General features: G+C 40.3%; 1 protein-coding gene across 5 annotated transcripts in view; it reads left to right on the plus strand.

Moving 5' to 3' along the window:
• Positions 1-22348, plus strand: part of NUP98 (nucleoporin 98 and 96 precursor) — a 136268-nt gene that overhangs the window by 23329 nt on the left and 90591 nt on the right. For 2 of the 5 annotated variants that reach the window (XM_066367287.1, XM_066367314.1), the window contains exons 3-10: positions 964-1065; positions 1166-1342; positions 3822-3961; positions 7302-7409; positions 10170-10350; positions 11913-12076; positions 17830-17967; positions 20173-20311. In XM_066367287.1, coding sequence (XP_066223384.1) covers positions 964-1065; positions 1166-1342; positions 3822-3961; positions 7302-7409; positions 10170-10350; positions 11913-12076; positions 17830-17967; positions 20173-20311 — 1149 coding nt within the window. The remainder of the gene's footprint in view (positions 1-963; positions 1066-1165; positions 1343-3821; positions 3962-7301; positions 7410-10169; positions 10351-11912; positions 12077-17829; positions 17968-20172; positions 20312-22348) is intronic. The other 3 variants (XM_066367324.1, XM_066367297.1, XM_066367306.1) reach the window with 2 other exon arrangements.

A 22348-nucleotide genomic window follows, 5' to 3' on the forward strand; every position in this document is an offset into this window, starting at 1 on the left:
GGAATCACTTAGAGGTTTTCTTTTCCCTCTCCCTCAAAGTACATATTTCCCATCATAGAACCATGAAAGTAGTATCTCTGGAGTCAGAACTGAAATGTGTATTTTGAAAATGCTTCCCAGGTCATTCTGATGTGCTCCCCAAATTAAGGACCATTCATCCCATGACTATGGAGTGTATAATGTGTGGAGAGAATTTTAACACTTTAATTTTGATAATTTTACCTTTTTTTTATTGTATTTTTCCGAAGTGAGAAACAGAGTGGAGGCAGACAGACTCCCACATGCGCCCGACGAGGATCCATCGGGTATGCCCAACAGGGGGCTATGTTCAGCCCCTCAGAGGCATTGCTCCATTGCAATCGGAGCCATTCTAGCGCCTGAGGCAGAGGCCATGGAGCCATTCTCAGTGCCCGGGCCAGCTTTTGTCCAGTGGAGCCTTGACTGTGGGAGGGGAAGAGAGAGAGAGAGAGAAAGGAGAGGGGGAAGGGTGGAGAAGCAAGTAGGTGCTTCTCCTGTGTGCCCTGACCAGGAATCGAACCTGGGACACTTCCACACGGCCGATACTCGACCGCTGAGCCAGCTGGCCAGGGCTTGATTTTACTTTTATATGTAACTCATGGTCACTAGTTACCTTGGCACTTTTTAATTTTCTTTTTGGCACTTTGTTTTGTTTTTCTTTTTGGCACTCTTACTTTTTTTGTTTTAACCTACCTATAACTATTATTGAAAAGTTACACCTTTTTACTTTGTTTTCTTACTTTACCTAGGAACAATGAATAAAATGTCTGTGGCTTAATTTTAACTCTATAATTAGAAGGGTATAGAATTTTGAAAAAACAGTTTATACTAATAGATTAGACCAGTGGTCCTATCCAAATGTAACATATTAAGAAATATTAATAATCTTTTTCATTGTGTCACCTGATTTAGATTTTATTTTTACCCTGGATTTGGCTTTTTCAGATACTGGCTTTGGTACTACTAGTGGAGGGGCATTTGGAACATCTGCATTTGGTTCTAGCAACAGTACAGGAGGCCTGTTTGGAAATTCACAGACCAAACCAGGTAAGGGCTTTATTTGGAGTAGAATGGGTTTATTCATAGCTTTACATAGTGGCTCTAATATGTCTATTGAACTGTTTTTCTGCCCCTCTTCATCTCTCAGGAGGATTATTTGGTACCAATTCATTCAGCCAGCCAGCTACCTCCACAAGCACTGGCTTTGGGTTTGGCACATCAACAGGAACATCAAATAGCTTGTTCGGAACTGCAGGCACAGGAAGCAGTCTTTTCTCGTCCCAAAACAATGCCTTTGCACAAAATAAACCGACCGGGTTTGGGAGTAAGTAGGACATCATCGGAGTTTCGCATCTAACAATTTGATTTGCCTAGTGAATGTGTTCTTTCTTCTTTTTCCTGTGACCCCCGTCCCTGTCCTTCTATTTTTCTTTCGAAGGCAGAAACACAGGGAGAAGAAAACTTCAAAGTGTATTGAAAGCTTAAAAGACTGGAAAGGAGGGGAAGATGTAGTTCTCTTCAAGAATGGAAATTGGGAGAAACAGTATTTAAAGGATATGCAGAGGGAGAGGCTTCTGATATAGAATGACCTAAGATAGGGCAGGGTAGTGTCATAGGTGTTAGGAGAATTTCAAGGAGGAATGTCTATAGTCAGTAGTATTATATGGTAGGGGCACTTTCTTCTTGCCTCAATTTTCATATTTGGTTGGAAGAGACTAAAGCATCCATGAGAAATACTGACCCTGACATGTTTATTCCTCCCTTTCTTTCCCATGACATATATATATATATTTTAGATTTTATTCATTTTAGAGAGGGCAGAGAGAGAGGGAAAGAGGGAGGAGCAGGAAGCATCAGCTCCCATACGTGCCTTGACCAGGCAAGCCCAGGGTTTCGAATTGGCAACTCAGCATTTCAGGTTGACGCTTTATCCACTGCACCGCTGCAGGTCAGGCCCATGACAGATATTTTTAATTGATGGCTTCTTTCTTTTTTAGTCTTAATGTGACCTGGGGATACTTTTCCACATAGTACTTTTGTTGAACATGTGTTCCCTGCACAAGCAAATGGCAGAATGAATAAATTACCAAGCTATCAGTCTTTTACAAAGGAAAAGTTTTTGTGGCGATGTTGACATATTTTTTTTTTTTTTTTACACAGAGATAGAGAGAGTCAGAGAGGGATAGACAGGAACAGAGAGATGAGAAGCATCAATCATTAGTTTTTCGTTGCTTGTTGCAACACCTTAGTTGTTCATTGATTGCTTTCTCATATGTGCCTTGACCGCGGGTCTTCAGCAGACTGAGTAACCCCTTGCTTGAGCCAGCGACCTTGGGTTGAAGCTGGTGAGCTTTTGCTCAAACCAGATGAGCCCGCACTCAAGCTGGCTACCTTGTGGTCTGGAACCTGGGTCCTCCGCATCCCAGTCCGACGCTCTATCCACTGCACCACCGCCTGGTCAGGCGATGTTGACATATTTAACCATAAGAATGTAAAAATGCAATCTAAAGTGCTAATTAAACAGATGTACTTATTTACTTTATATATTAGAACAACTTTTTTTTATTTTTATTTATTTTACAGAGACATAGAGTCAGAGAGAGACATAGGGACAGACAGGAATGGAGAGATGAGAAGCATCAATCATCAGTTTTCCGTTGCGACACCTTAGTTCATTTATTACTTTCTCATATTTTCCCTGACCGTGGGCCTTCAGCAGACCAAGTAACCCCTTGCTCGAGCCAGCAACCTTGGGTCCAAGCTGGTGAGCTTTTTGCTCAAGCCAGATGAGCCCGCGCTCAAGTCGGCGACCTCAGGGTCTCGAACCTGGGTCCTCCGCATCCCAGTCTGATGCTCTATCCACTGCGCCACCGCCAGGTCAGGCTAGACCAACTTTTTAGAAAAGAAATATTTTGCCAGTAGAAAATCGCATTCTTTTTAAGTTGTTAATTAGGAATTAGGATGTCACTAAATACATATTAAATAGAATTGAGCCCTGGCTGTGTTGATCAGTTGGGTAGAACATCATCCCGATACTCTAAAATTGTGGGTTCGATCCCTAGTTAGGGCTCATTACAAGAATCAACCAATGAATACATAAATATGTGGAACAATAAATCAGTGTTTCTTTCTCTCCCTTTCTCTCTCTCTATAAATCAATAAAAAAAAAGTAAAATTGGCCGATAACTTTTCATTGCTTGCTGACATTTCTGGCTCTATATGTATAACGTTAATCTTTAGAAGAATATCATATTTTGAAAATTCCTTAGATAACAGTTAAATTTACTTTTATGTAATAATTTCAAAAATCAGCTTTTTGGAAAATACTCAGAGGATCTAGTAGTTTCCATAAAATGATCAACATTTTTACTAAATTATAAATTATATATTTTTCTAGATTATCTTTCTGTGTGAAATTTTACATTAACTTATGTTTAGTTTGCAAAAATAGGACCATTTGTTTGTTTTAAACTTTTTGGATATGTGTAGGTGTTTGTAAAAGTACTGTTTATTTGTCTTTCCAGCATGCCCAAGAAGGCTTCATGGAAACTTAATTGACTATAGGATTCAGATTTTGTGTCACTTTAAAGTTGTGAGCCTAGAATTGTGTGTATGTGTGTGTGTGTGAGAGAGAGAGAGGGGGGGGAATACCTATTTGAAGATACTTGCTTGTGAAAAAGTTTTGAAAGAAAATTTGGATGTGTGAAAGTATCCCTGCTCTAGTGTCACAGTTCAATTCTAAGATGCCTTACAGGTTCTTACATTTTTACTGTTTTCATCTAATTTTTCTTTATAATTTATAGATTTTGGAACAAATACTAGCAGTGGGGGACTTTTTGGAACTACAAATACCACTTCTAATCCTTTTGGTAGCACATCTGGATCCCTCTTTGGGCCCAGTAGTTTTACAGCTGCTCCTACTGGGACTACTATTAAATTTAATGTAAGTATTTTATTTCAGTGTTTGTGGAACTTCTTTCCCATTTGTATATTTATAGGATGAATCATAAAATTTTTCCTCTTTTCCAGGTATGTACAGCTTAGTCTCATTCTTCCTAAAAGCTGTGTTAGGAACAAAAACTAATTAGTTGTATAGTAGAAAGGAAAGTCCTTGAAATATAAATCTAGGTTATAATGCGTAGTTGATTTATACTCAACCCAGCCAAATTTGTATTCATAAGATTGATTATAATAGCTAGTATAAGGTTGAACTTGTATTTACTATGTTTATAATTTGACCTCTGAATGGTCAACCATTCTCTTTTTTTTTTTTTTTTTTTTTTTTTTTTTACAGAGAGAGTGAGTCAGAGAGAGGGATCGATAGGGACAGACAGACAGGAACAAAGAGATGAGATGCATCAATCATCAGTTTCTCGTTGCACATTGCAACACCTTAGTTCAGGGGTCCCCAAACTACGGCCCGCGGGCCACATGCGGCCCCCTGAGGCCATTTATCCGGCCCCCGCTGCACTTCCGGAAGGGGCACCTCTTTCATTGGTGGTCAATGAAAGGAGCACATGGACCATCTCATTAGCCAAAAGCAGGCCCATAGTTCCCATTGAAATACTGGTCAGTTTCTTGATTTAAATTTACTTGTTTTTTATTTTAATATTGTATTTGTTCTTGTTTTGTTTTTTTACTTTAAAATAAGATATGTGCAGTGTGCATAGGGATTTGTTCATAGTTTTTTTTATAGTCCGGCCCTCCAACGGTCTGAGGGACAGTGAACTGGCCCCCTGTGTAAAAAGTTTGGGGACCCCTGCCTTAGTTGTTCATTGATTGCTTTCTCATATGTGCCTTGACCGCGGGCCTTCAGCAGACCGAGTAACCCCTTGCTGGAGCCAGGACCTTAGGTTTCAGCTGGTGGGCTTTTCCTCAAACCAGATGAGCCCGCACTCAAGCTGGTGACCTCGGGGTCTCGAACCCAGGTCTTTGCATCCCAGTCCGACACTCTATCCACTGCGCCACCGCCTGGTCAGGCAGGTCAACCATTCTCTATAGAAATGAGTGTGGGGGAAAACTGTAGGAAAATAAAGCCTCTTTAAGGAGATATATAAAATAACCCATCAAGAAATACTCTGTGTGTGGTAGTTAAAAATAAAACTTTTGTTGACAAAATGGCAAAAGGGGGCAATAGAGTTTTGTGTTTTCTTTGGCTTTTTGAGAGGAATTTGATAGAGGATTGGAGTGGAAGCTGCTGTTTACACAAATTCATGTTATACCACTTGATGGGGAATTCCTTTTTTTGTTTTTGTTTTTTTTGTTTTTGTTTTTTTAGAGAGGAGAGAGAGAGGGAGAGACAGAGAGAAAGAAGGGGGGAGGAGCTGGAAGCATCAACTCCCATATGTGCCTTGACCAGGCAAGCCCAAGGTTTTGAACCGGCGACCTCAGCATTTCCAGGTCGACGCTTTATCCACTGTGCCACCACAGGTCAGGCCGGGAGATACTTCTTGATGTTATTGGTTGGGAGATACTTAGGATAGGTTGGAGGCAGTTAGCCTAATTGAGTCTCTTGCAAAAATAGGACTTGGCAAAACTTACTTTAGAAAGTGAGGAATTTCTCAGACAAGGTGGTAAATTCATAACACTGAATTTAGAACCCTGAGTTTGCCTGACCTAGGTGGTGCAGTGGTTAAATCATCAACCTGGAATGCTGAGGTCTCCCATTTTGAAATCCCAGGCTTGCTTGGTCAAGGCACATACGAGAAACAACTACGTACTATGAGCTGATGCTTTCGGCTCCCCGCACTGTACACCCCTCCTCACCTCTCCCTTTCCTCCTCTTCCTCTCTCTCCCTGTCTTCCTTTTCCCCTCTCTCCCTGTCTCCCTCTCTTCCCTTTCCCTCTTCCCCTCTTCCCTTTTTTCCTTCTCCCTCTCTTCCTTTCTGTTCACCTCCCTTTATACACCCCTTGTCTCTCTAAAAAATCAAATAAACTTTTTAAATTAAAAAGAATTCTGGGATGTGAGGGCGATCTGGCTGCGACATCTGTCACCCCATTGATCGCCAGAGTTGATTCGGCTGATCTGGCTGGCTAGGCGGGTGTCCCCTTTCTCCCTCATCGCTCCATGTGCGTCCCTCCCGAAGCTGTGCGCTCGGTCGAAGAGGACGACCTTCCCCGCTAGAGGAGAGGACCGTTCTTCGGTCAAGGGTATACGAGTAGCTGCGCTCCCCTGCTAGAACCTCCAAACAAGTCTCAAGCTCCATTTGTAGGAGAACGTAGGGTAGTCAAGCTTCCAAGACTCCAGACACATCCAAGTGAGGTGCTGCATGTGGCAGTCTGCCTTTCTTAAAAAAAAAAAAAAAAAAGACTGAATTTGCCTGACCAGGTGGTGGTGCATTGGATAGAGCGTAGGACTGGGATGCGGAAGGACCCAGGTTCGAGACCCCGAGGTCGCCAGTTTGAGCGCGGGCTCATCTGGTTTGAGCAAAAGCTCACCAGCTTGGACCCAAGGTCACTGGCTCCAGCAATGGGTTACTCGGTCTGCTGAAGGCCCACAGTCAAGGCACATATGAGAAAGCAATCAATGAGAACAACTAAGGTCTCGCAACGAAAAACTGATGATTGATGCTTCTCATCTCTCTCCGTTCCTGTCTGTCTGTCCCTATGTGTCCCTCTCTCTGACTCTCTCTCTGTCTCTGTTAAAAAAAAAGTAAATAATAAATAAAAAGAATTCTGAATTTAAAATAAAATTAAATATAAATGATAGTGGAAAATACTATGTGTTGTCTGTTAGAAAATAGAATAATTGAGAAAACTAAGTGGAAATCTTTTGTTACTTAGGCCTTTTCCCTCATATGATTATGGGGGAAAAACAGGTTTTCATATTTCTTAAATGCAACAACAGTTATAAAGCAGACACTTCATAGTAGAAAAAGGGGTCCATCTCAGAAAGAGACCTTTAAATGTATATGTTAGGTAAATTTGATAAAGTTTTTCGTGTGTGTGTGTGTGTGTGTGTGTGTGTGTGTGAGATATATATATTTTAGTAGGTAATTAGATGGCTTGGTTATGGGATTAATCTCTGGGTTTATAATAACCATATTGAAACGGACTCATTAGATAACCTTAGTGTAGGGAGAGAACAGCAATGCAATGTATTTAATCAAGCACCCTTGAAACAAAGTCATTAGTAAAAAACCTGTTACAGAGTTCAGTGGTAACAAAATTTTGTCTGTGAGAATAGGGATATAAAGCTTGGATTTACACATTGCTTTAGACTTTTAGGCTTTATTTTAGACTTTATTGCTTTAGACAAATTTGCCTTTTATCTTCCTTTGCAGCCTCCAACTGGTACCGACACTATGGTAAAAGCTGGAGTTAGTACTAACATCAGTACCAAACACCAGTGTATTACTGCAATGAAAGAATATGAAAGCAAGTCACTAGAGGTCAGTAATATACAATACAGAATATAACGTTTTTTGTTTGTTTATTTGTTTTTGTATTTTTCTGAAGCTGGAAACGGGGAGAGACAGTCAGACAGACTCCCGCATGCGCCCGATCGGGATCCACCCGGCACGCCCACCAGGGGGCAACGCTCTGCCCACCAGGTGGCGATGCTCTGCCCCTCCGGGGGGTCGCTCTGCCGCGACCAGAGCCACTCTAGCACCTGGGGCAGAGGCCAAGGAGCCATCCCCAGTGCCTGGGCCATCTTTGCTCCAATGGAGCCTTGGCTGCGGGAGGGGAAGAGAGAGACAGAGAGGAAGGAGGGGGAGGGGGTGGAGAAGCAAATGGGTGCTTCTCCTATGTGCCCTGGCCAGGAATCGAACCCGGGTCCCCCGCACGCCAGGCCGACGCTCTACCGCTGAGCAAACCGGCCAGGGCCAGAATATAACGTTTTGATTCTGTTACAAAGTAGCTTTTGAAAATGTTTTGGATTATACTGGGTTTATATAAACTAACACATTTTTAAAATTAATATATTATTTATTGGTATATGTTTTTTTAGGCAGGACTGATACTCAGATTGAATGTACCAGCATAGTTCTAATAGTGTATTCTGATTGGATGTTGCCCACACTACACTGTACAGTGTGTGCACACATATACATGTATGCTTTAATAAACTCATGCTAAGCTATTAGTATACAACATAGTTAGTTTTCACTAAGTAAACATTCAGACAACCAGTATCTTAAGACACAGTACTCACATCCCTAATATCCCCCTTATGGCCAGTACCCCCAGTTACAATCCTTTTCCAAAGGTAATTACTGTCCTGAATATCCATGTTTTGCCTATTTTTGTGTATAGATGGTATTTTACATTATGGACTCTTAAGTCTGTCTTTCAACATTGAGATCATCCATGTTTTTTACATGAAGGTAGTTTCTTTATTCTCATAGCTGTGTAGTAATTTGTACATTCTGACTGACATCCCTAATTGTAGCCATTGCTTCTCCTACATCCCGACTGTATTTGCTTTGTTGGAGAGTGCAGAAACCCTGACTTGTGAGACAAAACTGTTAAACTTGATCTCTTCTTTCCTTAAATTTTCTGAACTCTTCAGAGTCCTTCATCTTTTAAACAGTGAATTTTTACATATGAAGTGGAAGTAGACAATATTGTTATATAGCTTTTTTTTTTTTTTTTTTTTTGTATTTTTTCTGAAGCTGGAAACGGGGAGAGACAGTCAGACAGACTCCCGCATGCGCCTGACCGGATCCACCCGGCACGCCCACCAGGGGCGGACGCTCTGCCCACCAGGGGGCGATGCTCTGCCCCTCTGGGGCGTCGCCCTGCTGTGACCAGAGCCACTCTAGCGCCTGGGGCAGAGGCCAAGGAGCCATCCCCAGCGCCCGGGCCATCTTTGCTCCAATGGAGCCTCCGCTGCGGGAGGGGAAGAGAGAGACAAAGAGGAAGGAGGGAGGGGGTGGAGAAGCAAATGGGCGCTTCTCCTATGTGCCCTGGCCGGGAATCGAACCCGGGTCCCCCGCGTACCAGGCCGACGCTCTACCGCTGAGCCAACCGGCCAGGGCGTTATATAGCATTGTACTAAAAGAATATTTTCTACAGTTCTCTCCCCAGCTGCCTGGTTCTTTTTAGTAAATTTGTCTCACTTCCATCAGCCACCACTGTTCTGTAGCCCATTTACAAAGTGGATGCATTGATGACAGTTTGACAGACATTCTGGGGTCTTTTTAGTAAATGAAAAGCACTGTGAAATAGAATTAAAGTACACTATGCTGCCTCTCGGCAAACAGTGATCTCAGGAGTTCATACAGCACTTGAAAAAATAAATAGAATTTCCATAAAATGAAACAACAGCAATAAAAGTAGAGCCTTTTAGCAAAGAAGGCATGCTCACAAGTAGTAAGCTGATGACTTTGTTAAAAAAAGTTAAGGGAAAAAACGAGGAAAGATGAAGTTGTATTTTAATAAATGAACACGTATAATTTACCATTGGGAGGAAGTGACTTATCATTGGGTGAATCTGCAATTAACTCTCACTGTTGATACTCATGTAGTTTTATTTCAGTCCCAACTTTTTATTTTGGAGCTAATGCAAGCTGTATTTAGTTTTGAGTACAGTAAAACAATCAACGTATCACACTTGGTTTTTATCCTTTTTCAGTCTTTTGTTCGTTTCTGTAGCAGCAGTGTATATCAACTCAATATTATATGTTGAATAAAAATTTCTATTAGCCTGACTGGCGGTGGCACAATGGGTAGAGCGTTGACCACTGAGGTTCTAGGTTTGAAACCCTGAGGTTGCTGGCTTGAGCATGGGCTCATCTGGCTTGAGTGTGGAATTATCAAAATGACCCCATGGTCACTGGCTTGAAGCCCAAGGTCACTAGCTTGAGCAAGGGGTCACTGGCTCGGTCAGAGGCCCAGCCTCACCCAGTCAAGGCACGTATGGAAAGCAATCAGTGAACAACTGAAGTGCTGCAACTACAAGTTGTAAGTTAAAATTAAGATGGCTGGTTGTGACCCATAGTATTTTGGTTATTATGGTATGAGGTTTAATGTCCACTATACACTATAGAAAATATTTTTCTATAATGATAATTTGACATCATTTGTGGTTTTCTGTTTTATAGTTATGTGTGATCTTAAAACTTGAATACTAAATTCAGGTATTTAGTCTCCTAAGTTATGTTTTTGGCTGCATAGTAAGATTGGAAATATATTTCCCCTCCCTCTAGGAACTTCGTTTAGAGGATTATCAGGCTAACCGGAAAGGCCCGCAGAACCAGGTGGGAGCAGGTACCGCAACTGGCTTGTTTGGGTCTTCCCCGGCCACCTCCAGTGCAACAGGACTCTTCAGCTCCTCCACCACTAACTCAGGCTTTGCATATGGTCAGACGAAAACAGCCTTTGGAACTAGTAAGCACTTGACATCATCTGGGTCGTACTGAATAGGGACAGATAACTAAAAGTAAACAATAACTGTCATTTTGTCATGGTGCTATGGAGAAAACTAATTCATGGATGCTAGAGGAATAAGGAGTGTGGATATATATGTGGGGTTGGGGAGACATACAGTTTTAAATGAAGGTGATTAAGAAGGGCTTTACTGATGAGATAGCATTTGAGCAGTGACCTATCTGAAGAAAGTGAGAGATAAAGGTATACAGATTGCTGTGGGGAGAACATTTCAGTTAGAGGAAACTAGATCTAAAAATCCTGAGTTTTTGCCAGAGGAGAGGACAAGGGGAATATAAGTACAATACTTTATAGGATGTGTGGGCCAGTGTCAAGATTTGAAGTTTTATTTGAGTTGAAGCCATTAAAAGGTGTAGAAAGAAAAGTCAAGCCTGACCTGTGGTGGCACAGTGGATAAAGCATCGACCTGAAAGGCGGAGGTCCCTGGTTCAAAACCCTGGGCTTTCCTATTCAAGGCACATACGGGTTGATGCTCCCTGCCCCCCCCCACCTTTCTCTCTTCCCCCCTCTCTAAAATTCAATAAATTCTTTAAAAGAAAAAAGAGTATTTTACTTAAGAGTGAGTGTTAAGAGTAGATTGTAAGGGGGTAGGGCGGAAACAAGTCAGTTAGAAAAGCTATTGCTCTTTCTACATGAGAGATTATGTGGCTTGAGTGAGAATGGTGTATGGGAATGGTAATAATGTCAGATTCAGGGGGACTGATCAGGTGGTGGTGGTGCAGGCTGATCAGCAGAGCATCAGCTTGGGAAACTGAGGACCCAGGTTTGAAACCCCAAGGTCGCCGGCTTGAGTATGAGATCATAGATACCCCGAGGTCACTGACTTGGCTGGATCCCTCTGGTCAAGGCACGTATGAGAAAGCAACCAGCGAACAACCAAGGTGCCGCAACTATGAGTTGATGCTTCTCATCTCTCACTCACTAAAAGAAATTTTTTTAAACTCAGATTGTGGACCTAGTTTGACTGTAGAACTGATGGGATATGCTGATGGATTGATTTGATGTGGGATCTGAAAAAGGGAAATCTAGGATGATTACTAAATTTTGCAAAGACAATAAATATGATCTTAAGTTTATGAAATATTAAAATGTGTATAACCAAAGGCCTCTTCATTACCTCCCCCAGCCAACAGTTTTACTCTGGAGAAATAAGCAGAAGTTAAGTTTCTTTCATAGATTTCTAGAAGTATCTATACACACACCAATACCCAACTAAACATATTTAAGTAGCATTTAACATTGTGTTCAATCTTGGTATTCTGTGATTTAGTTTAGCCACATATTCTTTAAGTACTGTTGTGTCATACCCTATGCTGAGTATATTGGAACAAAAAGAAAGCCTCTGTTCTCAAGAAAAACAGTCTAACAAGGTTAAAATACACAGACTTTGATTGTAACACGGTATCATATGACCATTGTTGTCTTAACTGGATAATTGAGGTTTGGGATGTTTTTCCTCCACATTTATATTTTTCCTTTTCTTTATTTCTATTTCCTTAAAGGTACAACTGGATTTGGAACAAATCCAGGTGGTCTCTTTGGCCAACAGAATCAGCAGACTACCAGCCTCTTCAGCAAACCCTTTGGACAGGCCACAACCACTCAGAACACTGGCTTTTCCTTTGGTAATACCAGCACGATAGGACAGCCAAGCACCAGCACCATGGTAAGGAAATGGGCCCACAATGAACTCCAGATCCTATTTATAGAGTTAAGTAATGCAGCTTCTGATTGTGTCAAACCAGCAAGTTCTACCTGTACTTCATTTGTTACAGATTAATGTATGCAATAAAGAGAAGAAAGCAAAGCCCTTGATTCTAGTTCAGGCTATATTCTGTACTCATTGGGAGGCTGTTGAGCAAGTCGCTTATCTATTCTGAACATATTTTCTTATCCCTTAGAGCTGCTTAGTGTACTAGAATTTGCCATCCTGAAGCTACACCTTAGGTCCTAAGGCTTAGGACATGGACTCTAGCCATTCTGTAGAAGAAAATACTTTTGAGTTACTGGCTATATTTGAAAGGGTTCTTTTACTTTAGCTTCTTTCCTTTAGCAGAGTCAGACAAAGAAGTTTAGTTTATTAAAATAAGTAAAGGGAAAACTAAAACATAGAGCCATATTGGGTAATTGCTACCTCTGTGGAGAAGGTAGAAGAGGAATTTCTTTTATGATTACCAATTTATTTCTTAGAACCCTTTTAGGGAATTATAAAATTAAAGGTAATTTGAGGTATGATATTTTTATTAAAATTCTTGGAATTTATCTAGTCTTTCTCTAATTTTTCTTATGTTGAAAGTTTTAAAGATACTCTGCCTGATTAAAGAACAAGTATCGCTTAACCTCAAAATCATCAAAATACTAGCAAACTGAATTCTGTAACATATAAAAAGGATTATACACCATGACCAAGTGGAATTTATGCCAGGAAAATTGGTTCAGCATATGACAATGTAATAACCCATAGAAATACAGGACAAAAAGCACATGATAACCTCAGTAATTGCAGAAAACATATTTGACGCACTTTCACAATATAAACAATAAACAAAAAATAGAAGGGAACCCAGAATAGCCAAAACAGTCTTGAAAAAGAAGAAATCTTAGAAACCTTATACTTCTTAATTTTAAAACTTAACCATAAAGGAACAGTAATCATGACAGTGTGGTACAGGCATAACATTCACATAGATCAGCAGAATGGAGTTGAAAGTCTAGGAATAAACCTTCACATTTATAGACAATTGATTTTTTAAAAATGTTATTGAATTTCTTGGGGTGATATTGGTTAATAAAATTATACAGGTTTCAGGTGTACAGTCCTATAATATATATATACATCCGTATAGTGTGTGTTCACAGCCCCAAGTGAAGTCTCCCTTCATCGCCATTCATCCCCTATCCCTCTCTACTCTCTTCCTCCTCTCCCCATCCCTCTATAGGCAGTTGATTTTCAATAAGAGTACCAGAATAGTTCAGTTGGAAATAAAATAATCTATTCAACAAATAGTGCTGGGACAACTGATTATCCATGTGCCAAAGAATGAGATCGAAATCTTTTTTTCACATCATTGTGGTAACTCTGGAAATTAATTCAATAGCCTGACCAGTGGTGACACAGTGAATGGAGCATTAATCTGGGATGCTGAAGTCCCCGGTTTCAAACCCTGAGGTTGCTGATTTGAGCATGAGATCATTGATGTAATACCATGGTCCCTGCCTTGAGCCAAGGAGTCCCTGGCTCAGCTGGAGCGCCCCAGTCAAGGCACATGTGAGAAGCAATCAGTAAACAACTAAAGTGCCACAACTACAAGTTGATGTTTCTCGTCTACCTTACAGTCTCTTTCTTTCTCCTTTTCTCTCTTTCTCACTTTGTCTCTTTCTCACTTTGTCACCCTATTTCTCCCTCTCTTGTGTATGCTATAAAAATTAACTCAATAAATTAGCCTGACCAGGTGGTGGTGCAGTGGATAGAGCATCAGACTGGGACGCAGAGGGCCTAGGTTTGAGACCCCCAAGGTCGCCAACTTGAGCATGGGCTCATCTGGTTTGAACAAGACTCACCAGCTTGAGCCCAAGGTACTGGCTTGAGCAAGGGGTCACTCGCTCTGCTGTAGCTCCCTGGTCAAGGCACATATGAGAAAGCAATCAATGAACAACTAAGGTGCCACAACAAAGAATTGATGCTTCTCATCTCTCTCCCTTCCTGTCTGACCCTATCTGTCCCTCTCTGACTTTCTCTTTGTCACACACACATACAAAAGTTAATAAATACTTAAATGTAAGAGCTGAGATATAAAAAAACTCTTAGAAGAAAAGGAGTTAGGCCCTAGCAAGGTAGCTCATTTGGTTAGAACGTTGTCCTAATATGCTAAACTTGCGGTTTCAGTTCCTGGTCAGTGCACAGACAGGAATCTACCAATGAACGCATGGATAACTGGAGCAACAAATAATGTTTCTCTTTCCCTTCCTCTCTAAGACTAGTAAATAAACTTTTAAAACGATCTTTAAAAAAGAAAAAGAAGAAAAGGAGTTAAACAGTGGTTTATTAGATTTAACACCAAAAGCAAAAACGGCAAAGGGAAAAAAATAGATTGGGCTTCATCAAAGTTTGAAACTTTTTTTGTTGTTGTTATGTTTTAGGTTTTTTTTTAATGTTTTTTATTTACGATATTGTTTTCTTCAATTTATTTTTTATTTTTATTTTATTTTTTATTTTTTTCAGAGACAGAGAGTCAGAGAGAGGGATAGACAGGGATGGAGAGATGAGAAGCATCAATCATCAGTTTTTCATTGCGCATTGCAACACCTTAGTTGTTCATTGATTGCTTTCTCATATGTGCCTTGACCGCGGGCCTTCAGCAGACCGAGTAACCCCTTGCTGGAGCCAGCGACCTTGGGTCCAAGCTGGTGAGCTTTTTGCTCAAACCAGATGAGCCCACACTCAAGCTGGCGACCTCGGGGTCTTGAATCTGGGTCCTCAGCATCCCAGTCCAATGCTCTATCCATTGCGCCACCGCCTGGTCAGGCTAAAACTTTTGTGGATCGAAGGTATACCATCAAGAAAGCAACCTGACCAGGCGATGGCGCAGTGGATAGAGCGTCGGACTGGGATGCGGAAGGTCAAGGAACATATGAGAAAGCAATCAATGAACAACTAAGATGTTGCAACGAAAAACTGATGATTGATGCTTCTCATTTCTCTCTGTTCCTGTCTATCTTTCCCTATCTATCCCTCTCTCTGTCCCTGTAAAAAAAAAAAAAAAAAAAAAGGCAAAAAAGAACACCTGTAGGTGGGAGAAAATATTTGTAGGTCATGTATATCTTATAAAGGACTTGCATTCAGAGCATATAAAGAATGCTTATAATTCAATGACAAAACAATAACCTATTAAAAAATGGCCAAAGGAAAACAATGGGCTAAAGACTTTATTAGCCATTTATCCGGAGATGATATACAAATGGCAAGACAGACACATGAAATGATTACACCAGGAGTCATTATGGTAATGCATATCAAAACCACATGAGCCTGACCAGGCGGTGGCGCAGTGGATAGAGTGTCAGACTGGGATGCAGAGGACCCAGGTTTGAGACCCCGAGGTCGCCAGCTTGAGCACGGGCTCATCTGGTTTGAGCAAAGCACACCAGCTTGGATTCAAGGTTTCTGGCTCGAGCAAGGGGTTACTCAGTCTGCTGTAGCCCCACTGTCGAGGCACATATGAGAAAGCAATCAATAAACAACTAAGGTGTCACAATGAAAAACTGATGACTGATGCTTCTCATCTCTCTCCATTCCTGTCAGTCTGTCCCTATCTATCCCTCTCTCTGACTCTCTCTCTGTCTCTTAAAAAAACAAACAAACCACAATGAGATACCACTTAAAATCCACTAGGAAGGCTGTAAACAAAAAGACAGTAATAAGTGGTTTTATGATTTTGAAGAAATTTGAACCCTCATATATGCAACCACTTGAAAGACTGATGTTTCCACAAAATGTTAAATAGGGTTGTATACGCCATGAATAAACCAAATTGCATACCTTGATATTTCCCCAAGAGAAATGAAACAAAAACTTGTATTATAACAGCATTTTCATAATAGTCAGAATGTGGTAACAACCCAAATGTCCATCAGTGCTGAGTGGATAAACACGTGGTATGTATATATGTATATACTGTGCACACAGAATATTAATAAAATAAGGTGAAGTACTCTGATAAGTTCTACAACATAGATGGACCCTTTAAACATACTAAGTGAGGCCTGACCTGTGGTGGCGCAGTGGATAAAGCATCGACCTGGAAATGCTGAGGTTGCTGGTTCGAAACCCTGGGCTTGCCTGGTCAAGGCACATATGGGAGTTGATGCTTCCAGCTCCTCCCCCCTTCTCTCTCTCTCTGTCTCTCTCTCCTCTAAAAAATGAATAAATAAAATTTAAAAAAAAGTTATTTAAAAAAAAAACAACAACAACAAAAAAAACATACTAAATGAAAGAAGCCATTTACCAAATACTTTTTTTTAAAATTAAGTGAAAGGCAGGGAGGCAGAGAGACAAGACTCCCTCATGCGCCTTGACTAGGATCCACCCAGCAAGCCCACTAGGGGCAATACTTTGCCTGTCTGGGGCCACTGCTCCATTGCTTGGAACAGAGCTATTTTAGTGCCTGAGGTGAGACCACGGAACCATCCTCAGCACCCACCTGTTTCAAATTGCTCAAACCATTTAAGCAATGGCTGTGGGAGAGGAAGAGAGAGAGAGAAAGGAAGGGGAGGGGTGAAGCAGATGGTCGCTTCTCCTGTGTGCCTGAGCTTCTCCTGTGTGCTTGACTGGGAATCAAACTGAGGACTTCCACATGCCAGGGCAACGCTCTACTGCTGAGCCAACTGGCCAGGGCCACAGCACATTTTTAAAAAGATTTTACTTATTGGATTTGCAGAGAGGACAAGGAGAGAGAAAAATGGGGGGGAGGTGAGAAGTATCGTACTTGATACTTCTCATATGTTCTTGACAGGGCAAACCGAGGGTTCGAACCAGTGACCTCAGCATTCCAGGTAGATACTTCATCCACTGTGCCACCACAGGTCAGGCTAACCACCACATTTTTTATGACTTTTTTTTTTCCGTTGAGAGAGATGCAGGAAGAGAGAGAGATGAGAAGCATCAACTTATAGTTGCCTCACTTTAGTTGTTCATCGATTGCTTCTTCTCATACATGCTTTGACCAGGGGCCTCAAGCCTGCAACCTCAGGGTTTCAAACCTGGGTCTTCAGAGTCCCATGTAAATGCTCTATCCACCATACTACCACCAGTCAGGATATGAGTCCTTATATGAGATGTTCAGAATGGAAACAAAAAATAGATTCTTGGTTGGTTACCTAGGAATGGGGAGGGATTGCTAATGGGCCCAAGGTTTCTTTATAAAAAGAAACTATCACTATAAAGTGATAAAAATATTCTAAATTTAGAGAGTGAGGTTAGTTGCACAACTGTGAATATATCAGATAACCATGAATGGTCCGCTTTAAGTAAGTAAGTTTTATGGTATATGATTTAATGTCTAAATGAATCTATTTAAGAACACTGCTTTGAATTCTCTATTCAGCAATAGTTTATTCGTGCAGTATTTTTCTTTTGTTAAGTAATGCATAACTAAAATATATTTTTAAATATTTGATAATACGAACTTTGCTTATTTGAAATTTGATCCTGCCATTCAGTAGCTGTGACATATTGGACAAATTTTAACTGCTCTGAAGCTTATTTTCTTTAAAAAAAATGGCCCTGATTTTTAGTGTTGTGAAGGAAAAAAATGTTCTATGTTACATAAACTTTAAAAAATGGCAACTGTTCTTATTATTCTTAAGATTCTTAAAACTGACTACTATAGGATATCTTTTAATCTGGATTACCTTTTGCAGGGTTTATTTGGAGTGACTCAAGCCTCGCAGCCTGGAGGTCTTTTTGGGACAGCTACAAACACCAGCACTGGGACAGCCTTTGGAACAGGAACAGGTCTCTTTGGACAGACCAATACTGGATTTGGTGCGGTTGGTTCGGTAGGTTTTATAGTTGGTTACAATGGGAAAATATTTCTAAATTGTTAAAGGAATTTCTAAGAAAGATTTGACAGTCTTTCAAGTATTTTGTTGGCTATGTTGTGTCATTTGATACTAATGGTAACTAAAAGTTATTTGGTAGAAATTAAAATAACTTGGTAACTTTAATAGGTTAATTGTCAAATAGTACTTTTTAAAATTTTGCTTCAGTGCTTTTGTGCAGTTTACTTCTGAGAGCAAAATATTTCTCCAATTTGTTCATTTAAATTATTGTGTCTAAGTTGAGGTGTTTTCACTCTTAAAATCAGGTAGTTTTTAATTCTGAATTCTATCCAGTTTTGCGTGATAAGTTGATATTTGAGAATTATATATTTTTGGTGTTGATCAAGTTGCTAAAATTGTTAGTGTTTTCACAGCTCTCATTCATCGGGAGGCTTAACTGAATGATTTTCTTTGTTAAGTCATTTAAGTAAAAAATTACCATTTTGGAATGTACTTGCCCTAAAAACAATAGTGAATTCTATATTACCAATTAAACCACTTGAGAAACACAATGAAATAGTTACTCTGTGTTGTGTATCTAATATAAAAACCTTTGAATGTGCTGTTGTGGGTAGTTAGAGAAAAAAAATCTCCAAAATATGTACATCTGTTTTTGTGAAGATTTAAATTGGTTACTTATCTTTGTTTGGGTCGCTAATTGAGGTGAGAAGTTGAGAAAATGATGTAAAGCTTCTGAAAGTTAATTTTATTTATTTATTATTATTTTTTTTTTGTATTTTTCTGAAGCTGGAAACGGGGAGAGACAGTCAGACAGACTCCCGCATGCGCCCGACCGGGATCCACCCGGCACGCCCACCATAGGGCAACGCTCTGCCCACCAGGGGGCAATGCTCTGCCCCTCCGGGGCATCGCTCTGCTGGGACCAGAGCCACTCTAGCACCTGGGGCAGAGGCCAAGGAGCCATCCCCAGCGCCCGGGCCATCTTTGCTCCAATGGAGCCTTGGCTGCGGGAGGGGAAGAGAGAGACAGAGAGGAAGGAAGGGGGGGGTGTGGAGAAGCAAATGGGCGCTTCTCCTATGTGCCCTGGCCGGGAATCGAACCCGGGTCCCCCGCACGCCAGGCCAACGCTCTACCGCTGAGCCAACCGGCCAGGGCCTCTGAAAGTTAATTTTTAATAGCTTTATTGATGTACAATCTACATGTCATATAATTTACCCTTTTAAAATTTACAATTCAGTAGCTTTTATTCACAGAGTATACAACTATCACTATAGTCAATTTTAGAACATATTTATCAACCTAAAAAGAAATCTCATTCTTATCCCTTGTCATTACCCCAATTACCTCAGGCCTATTGTGTATGGACTTATATATTTTGGACATTTCCTTTTTTTTGGTCTTTTTTCTTCTTTTCCAACTGTGAAGGGGGAGATAAGACAGGCTCCCGCATGTGCCTTAACTGGGATCCACCCAACAACTTCCATCTGGGGCTTATGGTATGCCCATTTAGGGCCATGTTTGCAACTGAGCTATTTTTAGTGCCTGAAGCAGAGGCTTCACAGAGCCATCCTCAACTCTGGAGGCCGATGTGCTCAAAGCAGTTGAGCCATGGCTACGGTATGAAGGCGTGGAAGAGATAGAGAAAAGGGGAGAGGTAGAGAAGCAGATGATTGCTTCTCCTGTCTGCCCTTAGAATTGAACCTAGGACATTCACATACTGGGCTGATGCTCTACCACTGAGCCAACTGGACAGAGCTGGACATTTCATATAATGGAATCACATAATGTGTTGTCTTTTGTGACTGATTTCTTTCACTTAATGTGAAATTTTGAAGGTTCATTCATGTTTAAATTTTTTATTATAATTGTTTCTACTGGCTAATTGAATATATGATACATGTTATTACCAGGTAATGAAGTATTTGGTACCCTTATTTTCTTTCTTTGCCTTACTGAAACTTGTGTTTGCTGAGGGGGTTTTATTAACTTCTCAGGCTAGAAGAGCATACTGTATTCATAAAGTTATTGCTCAGATTGGTTTATTTTTTGTCTAGTCTTCATTCATCTTCCTCATCACTTTTATAAAGGCAATGACATCTCTCCCTTACTGCACACCCAGTCCCATATAACTGAGGTAACCTCTTTTTACTATTTGGAATGTATCTTCATACTAAAAATTTTCCTGTATTCTGTTCTTTTTAGACCCTGTTTGGCAATAACAAGCTTACTGCATTTGGAACCAGCACAACCAGTGCTCCTTCATTTGGTACAACCAGTGGCGGGCTCTTTGGTAACAAACCAACCCTGACTTTAGGAACCAATACAAACACTTCCAATTTTGGTACATATAAAAAGCAGGTTTGGCTTTCTTAAAGTTACACTGACTATACCACACATCATTCTTCTGATTCATATGATTAGGAATATTAGGAAATTTCTCAGGTAAGCCATGGCTCAATGTCAGTTTAAAAGGGAAAGGTTTAAAATCATGGGTATGAGTTGAGATACTTAGAAGAGAGGTTAAATTGCCTTTCCTTGTTCATATTCTTTTGAACTTCCTGCTTTGGATAAAATGGGCCAGCCATTCAGCACATGCATCAGTACTTTGCAGAAAGGTGGTTCTCTAATGGATATAGATTTTTTTCGAAATAAGAAAACATGTTTTTGGACTACTTCAGCAGTAGTTGAGAAACCATAAAGGAAACATACTTGCTCAAGATAACACATTCTGTTAGGCTAGGTTTCAAAAAGGGAAATAGTGCACAGGCTCTTTTTTAAAATTATTTTTGTTTGTTTTTTGAGATTTGATGATTCTTACTGAAAGTTGAGATCTTTTAGATTTGGCGTTATTTAGTTTCTTACAGTTGCAAAGCTTTATTTTTGAGTACATGTTCATTGTGAAAATTTTCAAAAATTCAGATAAATTGAACAGTAATTGACAAAACAAGCCCTAAACTACTCTTCAGAAAACAAACTCATTTAATGAAGTCATTATATTGTGCTAAATGCCTTTCATAACTACTTAATTTAAGTTTTCAAACAAATTTAGCATCATTTGTGTTAAAACCAGATATGGGAAGTTCAATTTTATCACCAAATGAAATACTAACTTAAATATTTGTTTCGGATTTCATTTGTCAGATAAATCATTAGATACTGTATGTTTAGTGGGAAGTGAGCACGAAGACACGCTTGTGCCATGTCAGTAGTCACAGAGTTTTTCAGTGAATTTTTTAAAAATTTATTTATTTTAGGGAAAGAAGAAGAAAGAGAGTAAGAGAAACATCAGTTTGTTGTTTCACTTATTTGTGCATTTATTGGTTGACTCTTGTATGCCCTAACCAAGGATCGAACCTCCAATTTTGGTATATTGGGGTGACTAGCTCTAACTGAGCTACCGGGCTACGGCCATTCAGAATTTTAAAATGATTTTGTAAAGTACTGGAAAAAGAGACTATCTTAAGCATCCATTGGAAAGTTATGTTTTCACAGAAATATGAGCTATGTGAAGTCATGTACCAGTTTCTAAATTTATGTATTCCATTTGATTTTTATAACACCTTTTGTTATATTGCTTGAGCACTCCTAATAATGATTATCATTTGTGATTCTTTTTTTTTTTTTAATGGAAATTTATTTTTATTATTTTTTTTACAGAGAGAGAGAGAGGGATAGACAGGGACAGACAGACAGGAACGGAGAGATGAGAAGCATCAATCATTAGTTTTTTGTTGCACATTGCAACACCTTAGTTGTTCATTGATTGTTTTCTCATATGTGCCTTGACCGTAGGCCTTCAGCAGACCGAGTAACCCCTTGCTTGAGCCAGCGACCTTGGGTTTGAGCTTTTGCTCAAACAGAATGAGCCCATGCTCAAGCTGGATACCTCGGGGTCTCAAACCTGGGTCTTCCGCATCCGAGTCCGACGCTCTATCCACTGCGCCACTGCCTGGTCAGGCTGTGATTCTTTTCATTATACTCTGAAAGAAAGGTTTTCAGGCAGTGGACTTGGTTAGCATGGACATCTATTTTGTCTTTATCTACAAAATCAAGATGAGAAAGACACATAAGCATTAAATTGGTGGGGTTTTTTTCTGTTTTTTTTTTAGAGTGAGAGAGACAACGAAGGGAGAGATGAGAAGCATCAATCATAGTTGCAGTGCCTTAGTTGTTCATTGATTGCTTTCTCATATGTGCCTTGATGTGGGGGGGGGTCTCGCCTCATGGAGCCAGTGACCTTGGCTTCAAGCCATGGGGTCATGTCTGTGTTCCCATGATCAAGCCTGCAACCTCAGAGTTGGTTTTTTTTTTTAAAAAACTTTATTCATTTCAGAGAGGAGAGAAAGAGAGAGAAGGGAGGAGCAGGAAGCATCAACTC

The sequence above is a fragment of the Saccopteryx leptura genome, chromosome 1 (assembly GCF_036850995.1).
Source record: "Saccopteryx leptura isolate mSacLep1 chromosome 1, mSacLep1_pri_phased_curated, whole genome shotgun sequence".
Lineage (NCBI taxonomy): Eukaryota > Metazoa > Chordata > Mammalia > Chiroptera > Emballonuridae > Saccopteryx > Saccopteryx leptura.